This window comes from Antechinus flavipes, chromosome 4, assembly GCF_016432865.1.
Source record: "Antechinus flavipes isolate AdamAnt ecotype Samford, QLD, Australia chromosome 4, AdamAnt_v2, whole genome shotgun sequence".
NCBI lineage: Eukaryota > Metazoa > Chordata > Mammalia > Dasyuromorphia > Dasyuridae > Antechinus > Antechinus flavipes.
Genome location: NC_067401.1, coordinates 5,014,522 through 5,036,890, shown reverse-complemented (window position 1 = coordinate 5,036,890; position 22,369 = coordinate 5,014,522). Strand labels below are relative to the sequence as shown.

At 45.6% G+C, this 22,369-nt stretch overlaps 1 protein-coding gene across 2 annotated transcripts; it reads right to left on the bottom strand.

The window, feature by feature from the left end:
• Positions 1-5,364: 5,364 nt before the first annotated feature.
• On the bottom strand, positions 5,365-22,171 carry LOC127562894 (germinal-center associated nuclear protein-like). Of its 2 annotated transcripts, none has more exons than XM_051998938.1 (10): positions 19,239-22,171; positions 17,218-17,325; positions 16,685-16,738; positions 16,043-16,177; positions 14,913-15,069; positions 13,122-13,371; positions 10,454-10,551; positions 9,159-9,546; positions 6,278-6,526; positions 5,365-5,613 (listed from the first exon to the last, which is right to left on the bottom strand). In XM_051998938.1, the coding sequence occupies exons 1-10, from the start codon at positions 20,861-20,863 to the stop codon at positions 5,468-5,470; spliced, it is 3,210 nt and encodes a 1,069-aa protein (XP_051854898.1). In that variant the 5' UTR covers positions 20,864-22,171; the 3' UTR covers positions 5,365-5,467. The 2 variants fall into 2 exon arrangements, with proteins under 2 accessions (XP_051854898.1, XP_051854899.1); XM_051998939.1 differs by having other exon boundaries at positions 5,365-5,610.
• Positions 22,172-22,369: the final 198 nt, after the last annotated feature.

Sequence of the window (22,369 nt, the reverse complement as noted above, 5' to 3'; positions counted from 1 at the left end):
AACGATGGCCCAGAGTCCTGGGATTCAAATAAACGTACTCAAGTTCAAAAGCCCATTTTGTCACTAAATAGCTGTGAATCCTTAGACAAAGCTTTGAAACTTGCAGAACCTCAGTTTCCTCATCTGCGAAGGGATGATCCTGATGTTGGACGTTGTCTGAGGCCTGGTCAGTCTCAAGTGAGTTTTTAATCCCTCTGGCTCTTTAGGCAACCAGAAGATCCTTCACGGTCACAGAGACCCTCAGTCACTCATGGCAAAGGACCTGGCACTCCCAATTTTCACGTCTGGGATCAGTGCGGGAAGAAGGACTGGCAAACAATCAGAAACAGGAGACTCACTTTCAGTAACAAATGGTGGCCCTCCTGCCTTTGCTTAAAACCTGCCGGTTAGAGGACCGAAGGAAGCCCCTTCCGATGGCCACCTGGGGGGTTGCTGGAGCTGTGCGAGCACGGATGAGGGATATTGTTCACATGGGGGCTGGGCCAGATGGCTCTAAAGTCCCTTCTCAGGGTCTTCATATTCATTTATTGTGTCCTCATATTGTCTGGCTACACTTGGCTCGTGTTTAGGTCCACAGTCCTTGACATGCTTCCATCCCAGAAGAATAGGAGAAAAACAGATAGGATGAAGGGTGAGCTCCTGCTCGATTCCATTTATTCTCGAGAAGTTACTCTCTGGTTTCTGTTTTTTTAATCCCTTTCTTTATGTCCCTTCTTAAACCTCACCTTGCCTGACTCTTCCCGCGGCTGCTCCTGGCCCTGAAGCTCTTGTCCCTGACTTCTACTATACATCATTCCGGGCCCTCCCGCTCTCTTGCGTTACCGTCTCATGATTCACAGCAAGATGAGATCCGAGGGCTCGTTGCAGATGGGGAGTAAAAATGACTCCGCTCAAGACCCCAAGGTTGCCTCTCTCCCGATTTTAGCTACTCCGGGGCCACCTGACCGGGGCCGTTCCCGGCCGCCCATAGAGCAGGGTGTTTTTCCCACCCGATTTCTCAGTCTGTGGTAAGAGTATACAAACCATGGTTCAATCTGCAACCTTTGGGAAGAGGAGAAGGGACATAACGGCGGGAGGCAGAGATGGAAACAAATGCAACAGGAATATAAAAATACTCTGGTCCCCCTGAAAAAATGTAATTGAGGAGATGGGCGAACGGACCCTTCTGGAGCTCCAAGTCTCGGACCCCCGAGCATCTTTAGCAAGGGGCTGGCAGTGCTGGGATTGGTCCTCCTGGGGCACCTTCCCTGGTGGACCCGAACTAGTGGGCCTGAGCATGGGCCGGGATGCTTCTCCCTGGGCCCCGAGCAGCCGCCTGCGGCAAGGGAGGAAAGGAAGCAGCTTCTCCTGCCGGAGGCCGCTGCTGCAACATCACTGCTCTGCATCCCTGTAAACACCCCGGCCCGGTCCTTCCCCTCCATAGGCAGAGCCGGCCAGCGCCTTCCTGCAGCGACACCAAGCGGCCACCAGGAGGAAGGACAGTGGCAGGATGGGGAGCTAGTCTCCTCTTGGAAGACATGCTGGAGAATGGGTGCAGGTGGCCCTAAAGGGAGAGTGGGAGGGGATCTCGGAGGCCTCCAAGCCCGGCCCCCTCCTTTTAGGGATCGGGAAATTTTGGAGTGGGGTGATAACAGCCAAAGACGCCAAGTGGCCATCACTTGTGATCAAATAAGGTCTTCAAAGCCCTTCATAAACTGCTCCCTCAGCCCGTTCCTTCCCCCACCCACGTACTCTCCAATCCCTTAACACTGACATTTCCTGCCTTTACCCTGGATCCCCCCACTTTCCCCCTCACTCATGCTTAGAACGCTCTCCCTCCTCATCTCCCCTCGCTGCCTGCCCTGACTTTACAAATCCCAGCTAAAATCCCACCTTCTACAGAAAGGTCGAGTTTTCCCCCATTCATCTTACTACTACTGCCTTCCCTTTGGTGATTATTTCCAATTTATTCTGCCTTCCTATTGTTTGTGCATAATTATTTTCGTATTGTTTCTCCTGTTAGACTGTAATCTCCTTGAGGGCAGGAATTATCTTCAATCTTTCTTTGTATCCCGTTGGGACAGCACAATGCCTGGCCCATGGTAGAGCTCAATAATTACTGATAAGTCAGTAGTAAAAGATTCGCTTCCAGATCCTGTGACCCCAAATCCAGCTCCCTTTTCCTTGTACGGCACCGTATTCCAGTCTCAAGTTCCTTGTATCCCCTCCCCATCGTGCGATCCCCTACAATTGTACCATCCCATATATTGTAGGCTCATCATAAATCAGAGGATCCCTAGTTCATCCATCTCCAGCTGAAAAAGGTCTCCAGAACCCATTTAGTTTAAATACGCTCCTCTATGATGAGACTGAGCCCCCTTAAAGTTCAGTGAATTACTGAGGCTCTCAAGGGTAGAGTCATAAATGGGATTTGCTCTTTCCACTGTTTGATTGGTTAATAAATAGCCCTATCTAGTAGCACAAGGCAGAGGCCAGAGGCTGGACAAAATAATGGCTTGCTGGACCTTCCAGCTCCACAAGTTCTGCAATTATTTTTTGGGGGGTGGAATTACAGACCTAAGATTTCTTCATTAGGGAGAAGTGCAGAAGCTTCCTTTCCTGATGCAGATCAACCTGTCTCTGTAACTGGTAGTCTTAGGGATCCACTTGGGGAATCGAGAGGCTGAGCTCTTTGCCTTAGAGCTCCCCATGCAGCTACAGTATGACAGAGCCAGCATTTAAATTTGGCTCTTCCTGCCTCTGAAGCCAGTTCTCTCTCCACTTTTAGCCCATTGCTCTCAGTCTAATGTTCACTAAAGATAAATTTGAAGAGGAGGAGGAAGTCATCACTTTCCTTGAGATCTCAAAGGAGAAAACGATTTTTGGTAGGAGACAGGGAGGGAGGAGGGGGAAAGGGGAAAATAAAGGGAGAGATGGAGGAAGAAGAAAGGAAAATATAAGGGAAAAAGGGAACTGGAGAAAGGAGGAAGGGGAAAGAGCAAAAAGAGAAGGGAAGGAGGAAAAGGGGAAAGTGGAGACCCCCTCGTTGAGAGAAATATACTGAACTCCATTTTCCAGAAGTGTGGATTCTGCAACCTAGCAACATGGCTAGGTATGCTCTCTGATTGGCCAGGTGGGTTTCCTGTTTATGAAATTCAAAAGACTGGGGAATTTCATGAGACAATGCCACGGGGATGGGATGCAGAGAAGAAAAGGAAGAAAACATGGCAGCTGCACCCAGATAACAATAGGGCTAGCACAGCTATCACAGGGCTGAGAGAGCTCAATGCACACAGCCCCTTCATCCCCCAGATTGCAGCTACCACCATGTAGAGAACTTCATAATGCCCTCTCCCTGAGCTGCCAGGAAACATATGATCTCCGGTCACTGACTCTGGCAGTCTTCCCAAGCAGCTTTTCCTGAGTGAGCGCCGAGTCCCTCTGGTCCCTCTTTAAGAGACTAAAGGTGAGAGGCAGGCGGATGGTGCAATGGACAGAGCACCAGCCCTGGAGTCAGGATTCAAATGTGACCTTAGCCACTTCATTCTTCCTAGCTGTGTGACTCTGGGCAAGTCACTTAACCCACCCAAAAGAAAAAGAAAAAAAAGCTAAAAAAGGAAAAAGGAAAAAGAGAGAGACAGGAGGTGAGTTAAGTCCATTCTGAGTGTTGTAGCCAATGGAGAGTAGGTACTGAGTGCTTCAGACCTCATTCAGTTCCATGTTAAAAACCCTTCTTATTCCATTTGCATCCATGTGTTATCTGACTTTGTCTAGAAATAGAAGAAAACTAAATGGGGGCTCAGAGCTATAAATTTGAATTATCCCTTTCCAACGGTCACCTTAGTTTACCAATCTGTAAAATGTGAGGGTTTGAACTAGTCAGTCTCTAAATTCCTTCCCAATGCTTCATCAATAACCCTGGGGTTCTTCCTGCTCTGTAGCCAATTCACATCGTATCAGCTCAGAGAGACAGTAAGTAGCAAAGGTGAACTCGTAATCTCCCTCCTCTGATTCAGTCTAATGTTTTGTTTTGCTTTTCCCAGGGCACCATGTTGCTCCCTCTGTTTTGTGAACTCGAAGCTCACAGAACTCTTTCTACATATCCATGTTTTTGCATTATTATCTGAGTTCCCCAAAATCTAATTTTTTCCTTTCAAAGAACCAGAATTCAAATCTCACCTCAGCCATTCATTGTGATCTTAGCAACTAATTATTTGTCTCATTTTGGGCAGAAAAAAAATGAGGTTTCAGTTTTCTCCTTTGTAAAATGTTGGGATTTGACTGGATGAGCTCGGAAATCTTTCTAGCTCTAGATCAAGGACTCTATACCGAGTCTCTTCATGAATCTCTAAATGACAAGTGTCCCACAGTCAGATTTATACCATGACTAAGGTCTCTAGAGGGCAGGGAGGTCGTGCCATAAGAACACTGGGCCTGAAGTCAAGAAGACTTATCTCCGGGGGTTTAAACCTGGTCTCAGAAACTGTGTCACTCTGGGCAAGTCACTTAATCCTGTTTTCCTCTGTTTCCTCATCTATAAAATGAGCTGGAGAAGAAATGGCCAACTACTCCAGTATTTCTGCCAAGAAAATTCCAGTTGGGATCATAAAGAGCTGGACAAGGCTGAAAAATGATTCTGCAACAAGTCTCTACAACGTAGCCCAGAAGTCCCTTCTTACACTGTGGTGGCTTTGGAGATTTACCTTCTACCCCACAGAAGAGGAATAATTGGGTCAACTCTGGGAAGTCATCGCCAAGACTGAGCAGAAAAGAACAGAGAGTAAGGGTCTTCCACACCTGATGGGTTAATGAATCCTTATCTAGCAGGGAAATAGCCCCTTGTAGCAAGCCCTAATGGTCTTCTGTTAATTGTTAGATCTTCTCCGGGAGAAAGAGCTGCTCACCTACTATTGATGCAATTAATAAAATCCACCATCTTATCAGTTTGGAAATTTCAAAAAGACGAGTTGAATAAATTGATTCCGAGGGATCATAGGATCATAGAAAAGCTGGGAAAATATTAAGGATTTTCTAGTCCAATTTCATTCATTTTAGTCTTGGCCATCTCTTTGTGACCCCATAGGGCTATCTGGAATATTTGTCATTTCCTTCTCCAAGTTATTTCACAAGTGAGGAAACTAAGGTAAACAGTGACTTGCCCAGGCTCACACAGCTTGTAAAGATCTGAGGGAAGAGGAGTCTTCCCGACTCCAGACCCGGTCCAATACCCAATACACCATCAAGCTGCCCCATATATATGAGGAGACAGACTTGAAAGTGGGGGTGGGGGTAATTTTTCCCATGTTCCAGCACTCAGCCTTTAGCTCTCGAGTGCCTTCTCTGTGTACCACATTTGCATTTGCAGTTGCCCCAAAGGATTCTCCATTCTTTTACTAGTGGTTTAAAATAGAGTTTATTTGTGGATTCTCCCATCTTAAAGGCTGGTGATGAGGAAGACACACTTCATTGCATCATTCCATTTAGAGTCTTACAAAGCCTGCTCTTTCTCGTGCTGCAGCATCTCTCTCCTGGTCTTCAGCCTCGTATTTTCCCAGGAGTCCGGGAGGCAATACTCCCTCAGACTGTCCTTGAAATAGCAGACCTGGATCTCTCTCCCCTGGTGTTCCTCAGCTTCTGAGGCAAACAATAGAGAAGAGCATCTGTGAGAATTTAGACACTCTTGGCCGGCGGGAATAGCTCAACAGGGACGGGTGCTTTCCCAGAGTCTCTTTCTGCCGTGCACCCACGGGTGCCCTGGAGAGCTCAAACAGCCGAGAGAGAGCCTGGGAACGAGGTTGGTGGCTCATCAGTATTGAAAGGGGCCCACTTCCTCTGGGGCTGAAAGGACTCAGTTGAGTCACACATCGGAGCAGCCCTTAGGGGCAGCAGAGGAAGAGGTGGAAAAAATTTAGCTTGGATGTCTAAGTGGAAGGATGTTAGAACCCTTCCTCTGAGGTTCTGACCATGATCTCATCAGTTCCCACCGCACTTAAGGGATTTAGGAAATTTAAGAAATATGATCTCAATAAAGGAAGAGAACAGAAAACAGAAGGAGGAGGAGGAGGATGGCCTATCAGTGCTAAGTCCGAGAGAGAGAGAGAGAGAGAGAGAGTGTGTGTGTGTTCGTTTTTGAGCCAGGAAAGGCTAATAGAGCTTCCCACAAGTATTTCCAAGCTCATCCATTTGGAGCAGGAGGTCAGTCAACGATCGACTAACAAAAGCCAAAGCTTTGTTCCACTTCTTAGATTCCCATCTTCAAAAGGGAGGAGGGGTAGAGGGACCTGCGTGGGTTCTGCACCTGGTGTTCCCGGCTGCCTGGGAGGACTCCAGGTCTGGAGTAGTTGCTGGATACAGAGACAAATGATGACATCCCAGGGCACCTCCATTCCAGAAGGCTCCTGCTGCTCTCCAAAGTCTCTGGTCCACCAGTGACAGTAGGCTTGGCTCAGCAGGTGCTCCACCTGGCAATGGAGCAGGGGGTAGCTGGGATGAGATCCGAAGAGGTGATGGACATACTTGAGGATGGAGGAGCACGTGCACTGCCAACCTGCAACACAAGAGGGCTTGGCCAAGAGCAGCTCCGTGGCTGGGGATCGGTCCCCATGAGCTGGGAAGGAAGCCATTGGAGGGACACCCCCCAGGAGAGAGGGTGGAAGCAAAGGATGGAATAGTTCTGGGGCTTCTAAAGAGCATTTTAAGCACCCAAGGGCAGGTTCTACCTCACTTTTGTAACCCTAGGACCTTGCCCAGTGTCTGGCTCACAGAAGGTCCTTAATGGATGCTTCACAATCGGCTGTGTGATGGATTTGTCCAGTTAGCTAGGAGAGTGGATAAGAACACTGGCCTTAGAGTCAGATATTTTTAACTGTGTGATCCTGAACAATTCACCCGCCCACTGTCTGCCTCAGTTTCCCATATGTAGAATGGGGATAACAGTAGCACCTCACTCCCAGAGTCGTTATGGATATAAAATGAGATACTGTCTGTGAAGTGCTTTGCAAGCCTTAAAACACTCTATAAATGCTAACTATCGACACACGGTAGCTCCAAGCTAGAAAGGATGTCGTAGGTCGGCTAATGTGACGTGGCCAAGAAACGCTCTACAACATACTCCATAATAGTGACAGTAGCAATAACAGCTAGTGACGAATAGTAACTTAAGGGGTCAAAGCCTTTTACACCTGTTACCTCATTTCATCTTCACAACGCCACCATGAAATAGGTGCTATTACCATTCCCATTTTAAAGATGAGGAAACTGAAGTTAACAGAGTTTAAATGACTTATTAAAGATCATACAGCCAGGAAGTGTCCAATGCTGGATTTGAACTCATGTTCCCAACCACTGAACCACCTAGAGGGCACCCATAGTACTCCATATTATATTCTTCTGCAAGAACCCATTTTTAATATGCCTCAGAAATGTGATATGGCTCCTAAAACCAAAGAAACGAACCAAGAAAACCTACACAACTGTGGGCTACATTTGGCGAAGGGGAGCCTCCAAAATGAAGGGTGAAGATCGTATCTAAAGTATTGGCTTCCATTCTGAGTAAGCTATTTTAGAAAGGCTGTCATTAAGCTGGAGAGTCCACACGAAGAGCGTGAAGATCTTGCCATTTGGTGATCAGTGGAAAGGACATGGGGTGTTTAGCCCAGAAAAGTGGAGACTGGGGAGATAGGAGAAAAGGAGCTCAATGACAGTTTTCTAGTCATGCATGTCATGTCTAGTCATAGCCTGAAAAGCTGCCATGTGAAGTAAAAATTAATGGGAAAACCAGGAGTAAAGGGGAGAAAAAAGAAGAGGAAAATTTTGTCTTAATGAAGGAAAGAAATCATCCCAACAATAAAGATTGGAAAGGAGTAGAGAAGGGGCAACCTCAGGAGGTGATGATGGTTTCTCCTTCATTGAGTTCTTCAAGCAAAGGCCGAGTGGTCATTTGGCAGGCATGTGGTGGGTGATTGAGAAAAAGTTCTTTTTCAGCCAAAGCTTGGATGAGATGCTTCCTGATGTCTTTTTCCACTCTTAAAAAAAATGCTACAATTTCTTGACTGGGTAATTCTAAAGACTATCAAAGATCCACTGGGGTTTTTGACCACAGCGTCACACCATTGACTCATCTGAATTTCCATTCCCTGAACACCACATATTTTTCCATATAAAATTCTAGCCATACCCAGTCTTCAATCTGCTCTTCAAAAGGAACAACCAGAAACAGATTTTTATCACACCTAGATTTAGGCTTCAGAAGGTCATTCTCAAGAGTCTTAAGTCTATTAGAAATGAATCTTTTCATGGAACTGAACTAGAAAGAAATAAAAAGTGTGGTGATTGAGCAGAAAGTCAATAAATTGGTTCAACTATTGTCGTGCAAATTTAATTATCTTTTCTTGAGCTTAACAAAAAGAAGGAAATTGAAGTTGGAGGGCAAAGGAGACGCTAGTAAATCATCAAATGAATTCCTACTGACTTTCTGAGCTAGAACTTTTTCTGGCTTCCATAAAACTTGGGATAAGGGAGTACTCCACTCCCTGGGCACTGGGATTGGGAATGCTGTAGCATGGAGAGGGAGGTAGCAGGAGATGGAAGGAAGAGCAAGGAACTCTCCCCAGCTGTGAGAGGGACATAGGTTGATGAGAAGAATCCAGCAATGTGGTCAGAGGACCTCTTGGCTCTGCTTCCTGCTCCCTAGGCAAGTTATTTCATCATCCAAGCCTCAGGTTTCCAAACTTAAAATGAAGAGGATAGATTTGAAGGCATCTGAGGTCACTTAAAACTCTAGATCTATGATCCTATGGTAGTTTCCAATTTTAACTAATTATCCTATCTAGTTAGTTGATAGTCTCCTTTCCCCCTTCTAAACGACAAAACAATCTAAATGAACTAAAAATGGAATCAGCAACCTTTAAATTTAGCGCCCTAGGGCTAGTGTCTGGTTTTACCATCCTAGTTATTTCTCTGTGTCTCTTCAGACTCATTGTCACCAGCTTCTGCTATTTTAGACTCACATCAACCTAATATCTCACCAGTGACTAGTAAGAAATGTGGGCAAGCCTACTGAAGAGAAAGAGCAGAAAAAATCACGATCCATCAGCAGACAATCCCTCTCTCCCCAAGTTGGCGGGCTTTAAAAATTTGGTTCTATTTTTAAATATGCTAGAAACACAGGAACTACTTACTGGTCTTCTGAGGCAAGACGACTGGGGGGAGCTGGAGGGACAAAGTGATACTCCTTAGCCACTCCAGATATTCCGGCATGCTCCCCTGGGGTTGGAGGCATTTTTGGTTATTTAAGCGGAAAAACTCGGGAGCCAGCCCCGAGGGGCTACAGAGCTGCTTGGCAGACACGACCCCTGCAAGAAACTCAATCACGCTGTTGTACAGTTCCAAAATTATCTCCGGTTCCTGGGAAGGCAAGCCGGCTAGCTGCCTGTCCTTCTGGTCCCTGGAAAGCCGCTCTCCAAATTCACAGTTGATGCCCTTCTCCATGAAATGAGTGAAGGTTTCACAGCAGAGCTCAGCAGCCGGAGAGGAATAGCAGACCAGCCATCTTACGGCCTCCTGTACCTAGAGGGACAGACACCCAGCAAGGGTGGAAAGAGCTAGTTAGTTTTGAGACAGACACGGAAGCAAACTTAGAAGCCACCTTGTCCAATCTGTATCTGAGCAACAATCATCCAAGTAGCACCAGCCCTGAAGTCAGGATGACCTGAGTTCAAATCTGGCCTCACACACTTTACACTTCCTATTGCCTCTGCAAAAAAAAACCCAAAACACCAAAAAGAATTATCCAACGAGTGGTCAATGAGCTTTTGTCAAGAAGCCCCCACTACCTCTCAAGGCAGCCCATTTTAAGGTGGAATGGCTATCTCTTCAGCAAATTGTCTTCCTGACAGGCAAGCAGCTGGATGGGGCAGTGTACAGAGCATTGGGCTTGGAGTGAGGAAGACGCGAGTTCAAATTCTGTTTTAGATATTAAATAGCTGTGTAAGCCTAATTAATCTTTTTATTTTAGTTTCCCCATCTGTAAAATGGGGATAATAATAGTCCCTGCTTTCCAAGATTATTGTGAAGATTATTATATTATAAAGCTCTTAGTGCAATACCCAGTACAAAGTAAAATTTGTATCAATGTTGCTGATGATGATAATGGTTGATATTAAACCAACATTTGTCTCTCTGCAACCTCCTCCACTGTTCCCGGTTCTAAAGTCTGGGACTATGTGGAATCCAAACTCTCTTCCGCATCACAGCCTTCCAAAAACTGGAAGACTATCACATCTTCCCCCTCACTGCATGTCTTCTCTTGTTCCCTTCGGCTTCTGTAGACTGGGGGCTGTCATACACACATGGCTAGTCCCGAGTCTTTTGGTGAAAGGGATCCCCAGAATTTGGTTTTTTGGATCTCTTAGTTCCTGTTCATAGCAGGATCTCCCACCCCAAGTAGCCATGTATAGACCCAGTTCTACTTTACCTGGTTGGACCCTTCCAAGTCTTGAATGTAGCACGGGATCCTGAGGATGGTGAAGTAGGAAATGAGATGGCTGGTAATCAAGTCTCTCAGCCTCAGACCTTCGAGAGAGAGAGAGAGATGCCGGGAGCATTAGTGCCTGCCCCGTTCCACTCGGATGCCCAGGCAGAGCATCCTCTCAGGTCTACCAAAGTCCATGACGGCCACACCTCTGGGATCCATGGTGGCTTTGGTGGGGGATCGCTTTCCACCCAAGGCTGAAGACCACAACCTATTCTAATTGATCCATAATCTAGAATTCTAGAGAGCAGCCCGAGTCTTGGAAGAGGCTGGTCCCCAGAGCCCACAGTGGGCACCTTTTCCAGGCAAGAACCGAAGCTCCAAGTTCCCTGAGTCCAGGACTCTCCGTCTGTCCCCTAGCTCAGACCCTGCTGCCTCTCCATACACCCTCCTCTCTCTTCTCTTTTTTCTTTCCAGCTGAACCTCAGATACTGATGGGGAAATCAAGGTGTGGCTATCACCTCCACCTGTGCACATGGACAATTCAGCTGTAGCTTAGTGTCTCAGAGGGTCACCTGGAAGCACTGTTAAGCCATTGGCCAAGGGCGTGGAGCAAGAATTGTGAATGATAATCATCCTGTTCCAAATCCAGAGCTGCCCATTCGTTGTACCGCAGCCCCTCTCTACCTGACATTTGTCCCCATTAAACCCAGGGAAGGGAAGGAAGGGCAGAACAGGGGAGGGCAGGGAAAAAGGAAGGGAAGGGCAGGAAAAGAGGAGGGAAGGAAGGGCAGGGAAAGAAGAAGGGAAGGAAGGAAGGGCAGGAAAAGAGGAGGGAAAGGAAGGGCAGGGAAAGAGGAAGGGAAAGGAAAGGAAGGGCAGGAAAAAGGAAGGGAAGGGCAGGAAAAGAAGAAGGGAAGGAAGGGTAGGGAAAGAGGAGGGAAAGGAAGGGCAGGGAAAGAAGAAGGGAAGGAAGGGCAGGGAAAGAAGAAGGAAGGGAAGGAAGGGCAGGGAAAGAGGAGGGAAAGGAAGGGCAAGGAAAGAGGAGGGAAAGGAAGGGCAGGGAAAGAAGAAGGGAAGGAAGGAAGGGAAGGAAGGGCAGGGAAGAAGAAGGGAAGGGCAGGAAAGAAGAAGGGAAGGAAGGGCAGGGAAAGAAGAAGGAAGGGAAGGGAGGGCAGGGAAAGAGGAGGGAAGGAAGGGCAGGGAAAGAGGAAGGGAAGGAAGGGCAGGGAAAGAGGAAGGGAAAGGAAAGGAAGGGCAGAACAGGGGAGGGCAGGGAAAAAGGAAGGGAAGGGCAGGGAAAGAGGAGGGAAAGGAAGGGCAGGGAAAGAAGAAGGGAAGGGAAGGGCAGGGAAAGAAGAAGGGAAAGGAAGGGCAGGGAAAGAGGAAGGGAAAGGAAAGGAAGGGCAGAATGGGGGAGGGCAGGGAAAAAGGAAGGGAAGGGCAGGGAAAGAAGAAGGGAAGGGAAGGGCAGGGAAAGAAGAAGGGAAAGGAAGGGCAGGGAAAGAGGAGGGAAAGGAAGGGCAGGGAAAGAAGAAGGGAAGGGAAGGGCAGGGAAGAAGAAGGGAAGGGAAGGGCAGGGAAAGAGGAGGGAAAGGAAGGGCAAGGAAAGAGGAGGGAAAGGAAAGGCAGGAAAAGAAGAAGGGAAGGGAAGGGCAGGGAAAGAAGACGAGAAGGGAAGGGCAGGGAAAGAAGAAGGGAAGGGAAGGGCAGGGAAAGAAGAAGGGAAGGGAAGGGCAGGGAAAGAGGAGGGAAAGGAAGGGCAGGGAAAGAGGAAGGGAAAGGAAAGGAAGGGCAGAATGGGGGAGGGCAGGGAAAAAGGAAGGGAAGAGCAGGGAAAGAAGAAGGAAGGGAAGGGCAGGGAAAGAAGAAGGGAAAGGAAGGGTAGGGAAAGAGGAGGGAAAGGAAGGGCAGGGAAAGAAGAAGGGAAGGGAAGGACAGGGAAAGAAGAAGGGAAGGGAAGGTCAGGGAAAGAGGAGGGAAAGGAAGGGCAGGGAAAGAGGAGGGAAAGGAAAGGAAGGGCAGAATGGGGGAGGGCAGGGAAAAAGGAAGGGAAGGGCAGGGAAAGAGGAGGGAAAGGAAGGGCAGGGAAAGAAGAAGGGAAGGGAAGGGCAGGGAAAGAAGAAGGGAAGGAAGGGCAGGGAAAGAGGAGGGAAAGGAAGGGCAGGGAAAGAAGAAGGGAAGAGAAGGGCAGGGAAAGAAGAAGGGAAGGGAAGGGCAGGGAAAGAGGAGGGAAAGGAAGGGCAAGGAAAGAGGAGGGAAAGGAAGGGCAGGAAAAGAAGAAGGGAAGGGAAGGGCAGGGAAAGAGGAGGGAAAGGAAGGGCAGGGAAAGAAGAAGGGAAGGGAAGGGCAGGGAAAGAAGAAGGGAAGGGAAGGGCAGGGAAAGAAGAAGGGAAGGGAAGGGCAGGGAAAGAAGAAGGGAAAGGCAAGGAAAGAGGAGGGAAAGGAAGAGCAGGGAAAGAAGAAGGGAAGAGAAGGGCAGGGAAAGAAGAAGGGAAGGGAAGGGCAGGGAAAGAAGAAGGGAAGGGAAGGGCAGGGAAAGAGGAGGGAAAGGAAGGGCAAGGAAAGAGGAAGGGAAGGGCAGGGCAGGCTTCCTTTCATCTCCCTGGCCCCGTGGGCTCATCCAGTACCATCTTGCAGAAATTCACCCAGGGTTACCTAAGCGACCTACCTGCCTTGGCTTCCTCTTCTCCAAGGGTCTCAATGTCAGCAGGGACCAGGATCACCAGGGGCACCAAGGGCTGGGCTGGCTTAGCCTTCAGCAGCTGGGACAATCGCAGGCGGGCCAAATGCCAGTAACTGTCTTGGCAAACCCCTCTCCTCCTCGTTGGCAAGAGGAAGATCAGGCCGTTGAGGGCAAAGAGGCTGCCCTGGGTCTGAGCCTTCTGAAGCTGTTCCTTGGTACAGACTCCATGCAAAGCCTGGGCAAAAGCGAGGTGGAGGAAGGGAAGCTCAGCCTGTTGTAAGGGCCGGGAGACTGTCTCAGTACATCAGCAAGCCACGGTGGGGATGCTGTGGGCCCTCATCTGGTCAGTGGAGAACAGGATCCCTCACCCACCTCACTGATTAATCCAACACTTATAGGTGCTCACATGAGTTGTGGGTTTCAAACTGAGCTGGGCTGGTTCTCAGAAGAGACCCTCACGGGTCATCATCGAGTTCCCACCCAAAGCTCGGAGCCACAGAACGCTCAGGATCGCTGCCCACCATGGCCGTGGCCAGTGGTCAGACAAGGCTTCTTACCGGCCTTGTCCACAACCCTAAGCTTAAAGGCTGTGAGTAATACAGCAAGCTATTCCTCCAGGAGGACGCCTGTTCCATGCTGGGAAGGGAGGACCAGATGAGAAGGGGGCACATGTATGCACGTATATAACACACATAGGTATACATGTGGCTGAGCACATATACATGAACAGATATAGAGAAAAACTATTTACCTAAAGGAACAGCAATGTAAATACACATATATACTTAAATTGGCTTTATAATTTTAAATTCCACTTACAATTTTTAAAAAATAATACTTATTAGGGACTTGGAAGAACTCAGTCTCTGTCTCTGTATTTCTGTCTCTGTGTATCTCTGTGTCTGTGGCTCTCTTCTCTCCATCTGCCTGTCTTTGTCTGTCTCTGTCTCTGTCTCTACCTAAGTTTGGAAACAATCCCTCCTCAGGCTGACCATGGAACAGTGACTTTTTTTGACCAACCACAACGCCCGATAATTCATCTAAGCTGTAGCATGATTTACGTGGAAGAATACAAAAATCAAAGCTAATTTTTGTCTGCTGATTCGTTCTTTAATATTCCTTCTCTTGAGCTAAAGCTAGCAGAGGAGAAGATGCAGCTGGAAGAACCGAAGCACTAACTCGAGGACTGATGAGAATGGCCAAGTCAAAAAATAGGGGGGAGGGGGAGAGTCGCTGGCTGATCCACGTGAGGGTCTCAGGCACACAGAATATCAAGACTGGAAGGATGTTGGAGGCGAAAGGTCCAAAGCACTTCCTTTCCAATTAGGTAGACTGAGGAACAAACAGCTCCCCAATTTAGAATCGGAAGGTTCTTTAAGGAATCATCTCGAACAGTGCCCCCATTTTATATATGAGGAAAGTCAGGCTGGTTTTCGCAGTGATTCAGAAGCAGATGGCAGTGCTGGGCTTTGAACCCGGGGCCTGAGACGTTAGACACAGCTTTCCCTCTTAGAGGCAATGCGGAAAAGGGAAGGAGTTTTGGACCCAGAGCCAGAGGCTCTAGATTAAATTATTCCCAGTTACTCCGGGACTCCATTTTCTCTCAAATGAAAGGACTGGGCTAGGGACCCCTCGAGGTCCTCCCCAGGTCCAAGTGGAAGAGCTGCCCGTAAAATCCAGGCCTTCGGGTCCCAAGCTCGGTGTCCCTCCCGGCACGGGGCACCGAGTACTGGATTCCTGTTCCCTTTGGCCCCAGAAAGGGGTTAACTTACCTACCTTGATGCAGATGTTAATATCCACAGTCAGATTCCACTTTTGCCTTTGGGATTTCAGGGTGCACAAGGTCTCCACTCTGTCATTAGACCAGTTCGCTCCATTCCGTGGTGGGACTTTGGCTCCCATGAATTTGGTTCTTAACCAATCCATTAACACTCTACGGCGGAGGCGGGTAGGGGAGAAATAGCAGGAGGTGTTAGTTTATTGGCAAAGGTCTCTGTTCCACTTTTAGAATTCTGCCCTTAGAACCACAAAGGGAAATTACTGGAAATATTGGGCTGGAAACATTAGATAGAGAAAGTTGAAGAGCAGATGTCAAGACTTGCCAACTTTCTTTCACACTGTTGCAGTGAACTATAAGATAAAAAGCAATGAATTTGGAATTAGAAGATTTGAATTCAAATCTTTGCTCTGAGATTTACTGCTGGTATGACCATAAGTAGGTCACTTCACTTCCCTCAGTTTACTCATCCATAGAAAGAGGGGGTTGGATCCTTTCCGAGACCGCTCTTGATCTCAGTTTACCAATCTGTAAAATGGATTGATCCCTTTTCCCTTCCGGCCCTTACAGTTCTGTGAGTCTGGAAAAGGCTTAGGGTCCCGTGCAAACCGGAAGCGGAAGCAGAGTGTTGTGTTAATAAGCACTGAACACCCATGTAAAATGAAGAACCTCCTTCCAAAGTGATTGAGCATCTGCTGAGCCCCTTCCCTACAGTCGCCGTGAGAAGACCCAAGCCAAACGCCGCCATGCTCGCTCTACGGACGAGGGCTGCTCTGGAACCGCGTCCAAGGTCACACAACTAGCAAATGTCAGAGGCAGGACTGGAGCCCAATTCTCTCAGTCGACAAGCATAGGGTGAGGGCACTGTGGCAGGCACTGAGCGCCCAGACCCATCAAACAGGGCTCGCCCTCCAGGGGTCTCCACTCTATCACTTGGGATGCCACGTCTGGCCCGGTTCTACCGCATCCCACCGCCTGTACAAGCGTCTGAAGGGGGCTTGTCCCCGGGGCTCCCACTGTGGGTTCTCTGAGCGGAGAACGGCTAACGGCGTCAGAGCCATCGGAAGGCCCCAGACTTACACTCCAGGGCTCGGACACGTCCCCGAAAGGCCAGGTCGGGTCCACTCACCTCGTCGGGCTGTAGGCAAAGCAGGTGTCGTAGCCCGGCAGGATCAGGAGCACCTTCCAGAAGAGCTCTTGTCTGGGCACGAGGTGGCAATCGGCCACCAAGGAGGGCAGATCCAAGGGGGCCCAAGCGGCCATGCTGGCAAAGGACACAACGGGAGATGTAAGAGGGAGGGTGCCACGCTGGGAATCCCCGCTCTTGAACTATCCCAGCTTTTCAAACTTGCAAACAAACAGAAGACTATGCCCCAGGGTTGATAGGAAGTTAATGCTGAATTTACTATTTTTTTTTTAACGCAAGCTGGACATAATAGAGATGTGCCGTGTCATGTACAATCTCCCTTTGCTGCCATATTAAATGTACGCAAATGACCATTTGGTATAGTTTGTAAGTTAAGGTTTCTAAAAAAAAAAAAAAAGTTTTTTTAAAAAAGAAAAATATTCATAGAATCATAGATTTATGGCTGAGAGGGACCTCACAGGGTATTGATTCCAACTCCCTCATTTTAGAAATGAAGAAACTGAGGTAAGGGACTTACCCAGGATCACTCACCCAGCAAATGTCAGGGACGGAGTTGAACCTGCCTCTGAGTTCAGCCCCCTCCCCAATGCCACCTCCTGTATTGTGGTACACACTTCTATTTACCATACTGAGTCCTGGAGTTCCCAAGGCAGATTGTCTTTCCTCGACCTTGATAATCTAAAACACAGACGCAACACTGAATTACAGCTGTGCAAGCCTCCCCCTCCTCCCATGATGTTTTAATCCTCCTCCTGCCTCCAGATTTTTGTTTAAAAAAAAAAAACAAAACAAAAAACAAAGCTCCAGTACTTAGTATCATAGGATTAGATTTAGGGCTGGAAGGAAGCTTTAAGTCAGACCCGCAGAGGTCAGGCCACTTTTCAAGGTCACATGAATTGCAAGCAGAAGACTCAGGGTTGAATCCCAAGTTTTTGGAATCCATTCCCACCGGGCTTCTTTTTAGTCGGATCCTACAAGCAATAGAATCACAGACATTGATTCATCGATTACCGGGTGATTCACACAGATTGGATTCATGGATTATCTAGTGACTCATGGATTACCTGGTGACTCCCATAGACAAGGGATTCATCAATTATCTGGTGACTCAGAGACATTGATTATCTGGTGACTCAAGATAGGAATTCATGGCTCACCTCATCCATTGCTGGCTTGCTTCCCCCTGGGCACCTTCATTGTTCAGACCATTCTCTGGGCCTGCCACAACTGCAGAGAGTGGCTCCTCTATGGCATTGGCCAACTGACTGTAAGAAATTAAGGGGGGACCAGTCACCGAATAAATAACCCTTAGCATGATACTGTCATGGCATCAAGAATACACATCTCTCAAAGTATAGTATTTTCACTTTTTTTGTTGTTTGCTTTTTCCTTCTCCTATTTTTTCCTTTTCTAATTTTTTCATAACATGACAACTATGTTGGCTGTATTATACAACAATTGTACCTGTATGACCTGAAAATAAAATAAAATATGGCTTGTGAGCTCAAAAAAAAAAAAAAAAGAATATGCATCTCTTGCATTGTTGGTGGAGTTGTGAACGGATCCAACCATATTGGAGAGCAGTTTGGAACTAAGCTCAAAAAATTGTCAAACTGTGCATACCCTCTGACCCAGCAGTGTTTCTACTGGGCTTATATCCCAAAGAGATGTTAAAGGAGGGAAAGAGACCTGTATGTGCAAGAATGTTTATGGCAGCCCTCTTCATAATGGCCAGAAACTGGAAACTGAATGGCTGCCTATCAGTTGGAGAATGGCTGAATAAATTGTGATATATGAATATTATGGAATATTATGTTTGGTAAGAAATGACCAGCAGGAGGGTTTCAGAAAGGCCGGAGAGACTGACAGGAACTGATGCTGAGGGAAATGAGCAGAACCAGGAGATCATTATACACGGCAACAAGAAGATTATACGATGGATCAGCTCTGATGAATGTGGCTCTCTTCAACAATGAAATGATTCAAACCAGTTCCATTTGTTCAGTAAAGAAGAAAACCAGCTACACCCAGAGAGAGAACACTGGGAAATGAGTGTGGACCACAACATAGCATTTCCACTCTTTCTGTTATTGTCCACTTGCATTTTTGTTTTTCTTCCCAGGTTATTTTTACCTTCTTTCTAAATCTGATTTTTCTTGTGCAACAAGATAACTGTATAAATATGTATACATACATTGGATTTAACATAACATGTATGGGACTGCCTGCCATCTAGGGGAAGGAGAGGAGGGAAGGAGGGGGAAAGTTGGAACAGAAGTTTTTGCAAGGGGCAATGTTGAAAAATGACCCATGCATATGTTTTGTCAATAAAAAATTTTTGAAAGAATACACATCTCTACAAGTGACTTTTTCACAACTCAGGAAAATAAAAAGATGCAAGTAAAATGCCTCTTGAATTGGTTCAATACCACTTCCCTTCCCCAATCCCACTCCATAAATGCTAGATGACATAGTAGACAGAGCTCTGGACTTGGAGTTAAGAAAATTGAATTTAAATCCTTCTTGAGATATGCTGCAATATGTGAGCCTGAACAAATCATTTCATCTCAGTCAGCCTTAGTTTTTTCATCCATAAAATGAGTTATCAACTCTAAAACTCTAAATCTTTCTCAAGGATTTCCCCTTTTGTTCTGATTCTTCTTTCACAACATTATTAAAGTGGAAATATATTTAACTTATATCAGATTGCTTGCCATCTAGGGGAGAGGGGAGGGAGGGAGAAAATGGAAATACATATCTACATACATTTATATAGTGGTATCTATACATAGATAGCTATTATATATCATAAGAGAAAAGGCAGAAGTAAAAAGAAATGAAAGGTGTGAGATTGAGTGAGTTCCCACTACTCTCTGTTGCAGGTGGTTTGACTGAATATGCATAAGAGCAATTTAAGAATGCTCAGTGACAAAGACCAGAATCTTCTTTTTTTCTGTCTTTTTAACAACTTTAAAAACTAGCGACATTTACCTGCTGGCAACTGGTCATTGTGGTGTTTACGATTGATTTGGGACACCCCATTACCGACCTCTCTCAGCTAAAACAGCAAAAATATCCTCATAATCTGTACTTCTCAGAGGAAAATCTAGACATTAAATAACTTTAATTGTCATCAATAGCAACTATTGTCATCAGGGATTTTTTTGTCAGTTTTTACCATGAATGTGAAGCTGAAAGAGATTCCTCCTTGTTCTCACTTCCCCAGACAACAAACTCCTCTTCACTCAGGCTGACATCTTCTTGCCGATCTTTTCCACTTCTGATTAATAGTTCCTGACGCTGTATGGTGAGTTTTTCCTGCCTGTATTCTTCTTCCCAGGCTTCCTCATTGAGTACTTTCTCTTCTGCTCCCTGTGTTTCTCCAGCCTCTTGCGGTTTTCCTTTTTGTCTTTCCCCAGTGTCTTCTGGCCATTTCTCCAATCTATCTCCGGAGCCTTCTTGCCAGCAGTCTCCTTCCCACTCCTGTGCTTCCACTCTTTCACTGTTGTCTTGTTCTAGTCTTTGGGCAGTTTCATCTTCTCTTTCCTGATATTTCTGTTCTTCCTCAGAAGTTTCCAGACTTTTCTGTCTTTCCAGTTGCCTTTGGACTTCATTTCCCCAGATAATTTTTTCTGGACTTGCACTGATTTCCATTTTCTCCCCATCATCATTCTTTTGATAATCTTCTTCCACTTCTTTATATGTTTCTTTCCCTCTCTTACCTATTTTTTCTTCTTTCCTATATTTTGTATTCAATAAACTTTCCCCTTTTTTCTCTATAGTGCCTTTCTGTTCTAAATCACCTTCTTTTTCTTTCATTTCTTCTTGGTCTCCCCCTAAATATTTTAGGCTTTCTTCATACTCGCTTAACCAGATTTCTCCTTCTAGTTCCCTGTATAATTTTTCCCAACTTTTCCCTACTGATTCTTTTTTGGCACATGTCCTTTCATTTCCTTTTCCCCATTCTCTTTCCCAATGAGATCCTTCTGCATCTCTTGTGTCATTCATTGCCTTATCCACACTTAGAGCTTCTCTATCTTCTTTTTCCAATCTAATATTTCCTTCTAAGCTGCCTTCATTTTCTCTTTCCTTGCACCTTCCAAATATTATTTCTTGACCCTCTTTTTTGGGTCTTTCTTCCTGTCTTCCTTCACAATGCTTAATCCCAATTTCTCTTTTAACTTTTCCATATTCTGCTTCCCATTTTTGTCTATTCTGTTTTCTCTTTCCTTTTCCTTGATATCTTAAGTCCTGCTCCTCACTATGCAACTCTTGATCATTTCCATATATCTCTTCTGAAGTTGCTTTCCATTGACCTTTTAAGATTCCACTGATTCCTCTTCCATGCTCTTTTTCTTTTAGCTCCCAAGTAGTTTGTATTTCTTGAGCTTGATTTTCCTCTTCTCTTGAATCTTTTCTAGAGTCCCTTCCCCATCCTTCATCTTTATTTCTTTCAGCTTCATGTTCATTCTCACAGTTTTCCTCACTTGGTTCATACCCATGATCCCTTTTCTGATGTTTTTCGCATCTTATTCCTTCTTTGTCCAATCCTTCTTGATCTTCAGTTTCCCACATCTTTTCATATTTTATTTTCCCTACTTCTCTGTATCTTCCTTTGTCTTTCTTTTGTTTTTGTTTTTGCTTATTTCCTCCCTGATCCACTGTAGTATTTCCCTTGCACTCTATTCTCTGAAATGTTCCCCTGTTTACCTCCTGGAGGCTTTTCTCACATTCTTTCTCCATAGCTAATGTTTTGACTTCATCATATTTCTCTTCCTCATGGTCCTCTCTTCTAGCCTCCATCTTTATCCTTTGTCCTTCCCCTCTTCCTCTGCCTGTATCTTCCAGCTCTTCTTGATTTGTTATGTTCCAATTATCTAGATATTTTAATGGGATTCTTTTCAGTTTCAGGGGTTCTTTATTCCATTTTTGTTCCTCTATCTTTTCTCTGTTACTTTTGTCATTGTGTTCTACTTTTTTTTCTTTTCTGTATTTTCTTTCCCATTCATCTGGTATTACTTTTCCCTCTCTGCTTGAATATTTCTTTTTGACCTTTTCTTCATCTGGATCTTTATGTCTGTATGCTTTTTCATTTAATTCTTGTCCATTTTTTCTTTCCTGTTCATTATAATCTCTTTCGCTGGGTAACTCACCCCATTTTCTCCTTATTTTATTGTCCTGGTCTTTCTGATATCCTCTTTGCCATAATTTTTCACTGGGATCACTACTCCATCTTTCACTATATCTTATTTCCAAGCTGTCATCCACCAGTTCTCCATCTTCAATTCCCCATTCTTTTCCATAGTTGCTTCCCCATACTTCTCTTTTCCAACTTTTTGTTTCTTTTTTCTCTTGTTCATGGATCCTTTCATACCTTATTTTCCTGTTTTTCCTTTCTAATCGCCATTTGTCTTCATCCAACCTTTTTGAGTGTTCCTTTCCTACAATTACTTCTTTTGATCGTTGAACTCCGTCTTGTCCTCTCTGATCATATTGCTCTTGACCTTCTGTTGGGAGACATTCTCTTTCCCATTTTATTATTTCTTCATTCAAATATCTTCTCTTTTCTTTCCCTGCAATGTTTATGTGCTTATAATTTTCTCTTTTCAGTTTTCTATTTTTTTTGTGTTCACATTCATTTTCCCCTTTTTCTCCTCTATCTTTTTTATTCCAATGCTGGTCCTGATCATTTTCTCTGTCTTCTTCTCTAACATGTCTTTCCTCCTTTTTATCTTTAAAATTTAGTTTCCCAGCTTTTCTTTCTCTATTTTCTCCCCCTTTTTCTACTCCACATTGTCCCTCTCCTCTCCCATCTTTTCTTTCTTGTTTTTCTTTCTCCTCTTCTATATCCTTTTGCTTTCTTTTTCCTTTTCCAAATTCTCTATAATTCCACCACCATTCTTCTACCTCCTCTGTAACTGCCTCTTTTCTTTCCCAAACATTGTCTCCAGATCCTCCTTGTATTCCTCTATATGGTCTTCCTTGTTCTCTTTGAGATCGTCTCTCACAACTGTTTTCTTTTTCCTCTTCTAGATTTAGTTGCCCATGTTCTAAGAAGTTTTCTCTTCTTTCCTGATGTCTTCCAGTTTTCCTTCCCTGGTTTTGTGCTATAATTTTCTCTTGTTCATGGATCCTTTCATACCTTATTTTCCTGTTTTTCCTTTCTAATCTCCATTTGTCTTCATCCAACCTTTTTGAGTGTTCCTTTCCTACAATTACTTCTTTTGATCGTTGAACTCCATCTTGTCCTCTCTGATCATATTGCTCTTGACCTTCTGTTGGGAGACATTCTCTTTCCCATTTTATTAT